Below are 3,040 nucleotides of genomic sequence, written 5' to 3' on the forward strand. Positions count from 1 at the left end.
CACACAAGAATTTTTTTTCTTATACACACACATATATATATATATATATATATATATATATATATATATATATGTGTGTGTGTGTGTGTGTGTAATTTTCCTCATGTTGTATGTGATATCTCAGATCTGGTGTGTGTTCACAGAGAATACAGTAACTATTTCTGTAGGTTGGATTCTAATCTTGATTGTGTGTAATAATATCAAACTCTTGGCAGGGTTGAAGTCGCTATGCCGGTGCGTCTCAGTCTGTTTGTTTTGACGACAGGCAGTGTTGTAAAACTTGTCTCGCCTAAAATCATTCTGAATCAAATGAAAAAAGCATTGCCACAAGATATGATGATAATAAAAATATGAATTTGAGACCTCCGGGTGTTGTTTAATGAGTGAAGCGTCCGCAAAGCATCTGCTGTGACAGTCTGCTGAGCGTCTGGCACCCCTGGTGTCATGACAGATTTTGCCCACCGTGACATTGTCCAGTTGTAACAACTTTACCTTTTTATAGTGGAGAAGAGATGACTGACAAATTTTGAAGTGAGACCTGAGATGTTTTCTATTTTTTTCACCTCTGAAACATTGTTTTTTTTGTTCTTCCTTCTCTCTCTCTCCAACTTTAAAGGGTCCAGCGGAGTTCGAAAGATGACCATGACGGAGGTAAGACTGATCTCATGTTGGACTACCCAGTTTGTGTAATTCATAGAGCTTATTTCTTAATAGCTATTTAAATTCTAAATGTGGTGACTGCAGTTTCCTTCATCATTTAGTCACTACATTTTTTTTTTCCATTAAATCATGTCACTGTTCTTTTTAGATTTACTGCCATTAATCTATTTGTGTCAGAATGACCTAACTGGAAGGGAAGCACAAATTCAAAATGCATGCACAATCAGAGCAGAGATCCTAACATACACCTGATAAGTCTTCCCACTGCATAGTGGAATAGGTAATCTTAATACGCTCCATCTGTGCTGAAATGCAGGATATAATTCATTTATTAATTGGCTAATAGTCAAACTTAAATTTGATATATTAAATGAAAACATTTAAATAATTAACATTCAATGTTTTTACATTATATTTAGTCATTTAGCAGACACTTTTATCCAAAGAGGACAATAGAAGCTATCAAAACTAACAAAAGAGCAACAATGTAAGTGCAAATGACAAGTCTCGGTTAGCCTAACGCAGTACACATAGCAAGGTTTTTTCTGGATTCAGGAATCAGGAATCTTTTGTAGATTCATTAAAAGAACTTACTCATAATTATTTGTTCTGGAATTATACCCAATAATATAGTTTTTGCATGCAGTCAGCGATGGCAATTCAGTAGCAAGATTATATAAATATTTTAAAGTTAGCTCTTAACGTAGTCGGCTTTAGCATCAATTTTATGTTAATTCATTATTGGTGTTTATTTTTGCCAGTTTAGTGACCATTTTATAAGTGAAAAGGCCATGCTGTTTAGTAAATATAGTGATCTCTGAATGGTTAACATTTCACTTTAGTCATGAATTTATGCACAATGTAGCACAGGCTCTTGCGTTATCGCTAAACAGATGTCAGGTTCTCACTGGTTTCTGCACTCAGGGATTCAGTGCGTCATGCAAACATTTTCACCTTCCCTTGTTTTCTCATCTCAGTTTCTGATCTGTTAGCCAAGCACTTGTAAAAATCTCAGCTCAGTGTCCACAGTTTCATCCATGTCTGAGTGTATTTTAGTTGCTGGACATTGGTAGAGGAATGTGAACACATGAGCCCTGCAGGCTGAAGTAAGCTTGACTTACTGTTTCTGTGTTGATCAAACAGTCATGTGAGAAGGATCTCGAACAGGGCAAATATTGACACAGTTAGAAACACACACACAGACACACACACACACACACAGCTCTCATTGTCAATTGAAGATTCACATGTATCAAGGCAGTGAGAGGATGAACAGACGGACAGGAATGTGTGTGACTGTGTTTGACTCAAGGAAACACCTGACAAACAGAAAGTTAAACCTTGACAGAGTTGAAGCCTCTTGAATCCCCTGTATTAACATGAAACCATATGTTTTTTTTTTTTTATCTGTTCCCCTTTTTTCTCTGTCACTCATTTGTGTCTTTGTCTCTCTAAATAGGGGCCGGGATCATCTCAGAGTATGAAGAAGACCATTGGTCACCGAGGAGTTGACCCCACAGGAGAAACAACTTACAAAAAGGTCATCTTGCAGTTAGATTTGTCATCTGATAACATAGGAAGGGCAAGAGAAGGAAACATAAAAAAAAAAAACAGGAACCTATAAAAAAAAAAAAGAGGAATAGACCAAAGGGTGGAGTTGGAAAGGAAAAAGAGATTATAATGATACATTCTGAAATGTTGATGATGATGTAAAATGAATATCACGGGGGTTTTAAGGTACTTTCTATTTGCCCATTACATTTCCTGGACAGAGAGTTTTTTTTATAGAGTAGTTTTGTGATGCATCCTTATAATAAAAGCTTTAATATCTATTTCAGTCTCTTATTTAAACTTTAGTAGCAAAAACAGTTTTGAAGTTGATAAGTTTGATTCCTTTTCATGGACCTACGAAATGGTCTGTTTAAATCACTGTGACTCAGTGATTCATATTGCTTTAATTTTGTTTTTTATATTCTATGAATTAGGAAATTATAATCTGTATTACATATCTGGTAAATATCGCTGCTGATTGATATGTATTGTTAAATTGATGCACACACAAATATTCAATATTATTTTTATTTGTTGTGTTTAAGTGAAAAATTGTGTGGAAATCGTGGCTTTTTTATTTTTTTGTTGCTAGAAGCCATGTAAATATCATAGAAGTGGTACACAGGATGAAAGGCGATTATCAGGATTGTCGAGCACTTGACTTGGTTTGAATCTGTGTTGTATTACAGTTTAGTTTTTTTCCAAATGCATTATTATTTAAAAACAGGTTAGGATATATAATCATTTTATGTAGGATTTCTTGCACATTTGAATATATATACTGTATATATATATATATATATATATATATATATATATATATATATAT

General features: G+C 34.2%; 1 protein-coding gene across 1 annotated transcript in view; it reads left to right on the plus strand.

Annotated features, from left to right (window-relative positions):
- pip5k1ab (phosphatidylinositol-4-phosphate 5-kinase, type I, alpha, b) overlaps positions 1-3,040 on the plus strand; it is a 34,780-nt gene that overhangs the window by 17,408 nt on the left and 14,332 nt on the right. The window contains exons 2-3 of the mRNA XM_016287481.1: positions 617-651; positions 2,120-2,200. Coding sequence (XP_016142967.1) covers positions 617-651; positions 2,120-2,200 — 116 coding nt within the window. The remainder of the gene's footprint in view (positions 1-616; positions 652-2,119; positions 2,201-3,040) is intronic.

This window comes from Sinocyclocheilus grahami, unplaced genomic scaffold, assembly GCF_001515645.1.
Source record: "Sinocyclocheilus grahami isolate Dianchi unplaced genomic scaffold, SAMN03320097.WGS_v1.1 scaffold222.1, whole genome shotgun sequence".
NCBI lineage: Eukaryota > Metazoa > Chordata > Actinopteri > Cypriniformes > Cyprinidae > Sinocyclocheilus > Sinocyclocheilus grahami.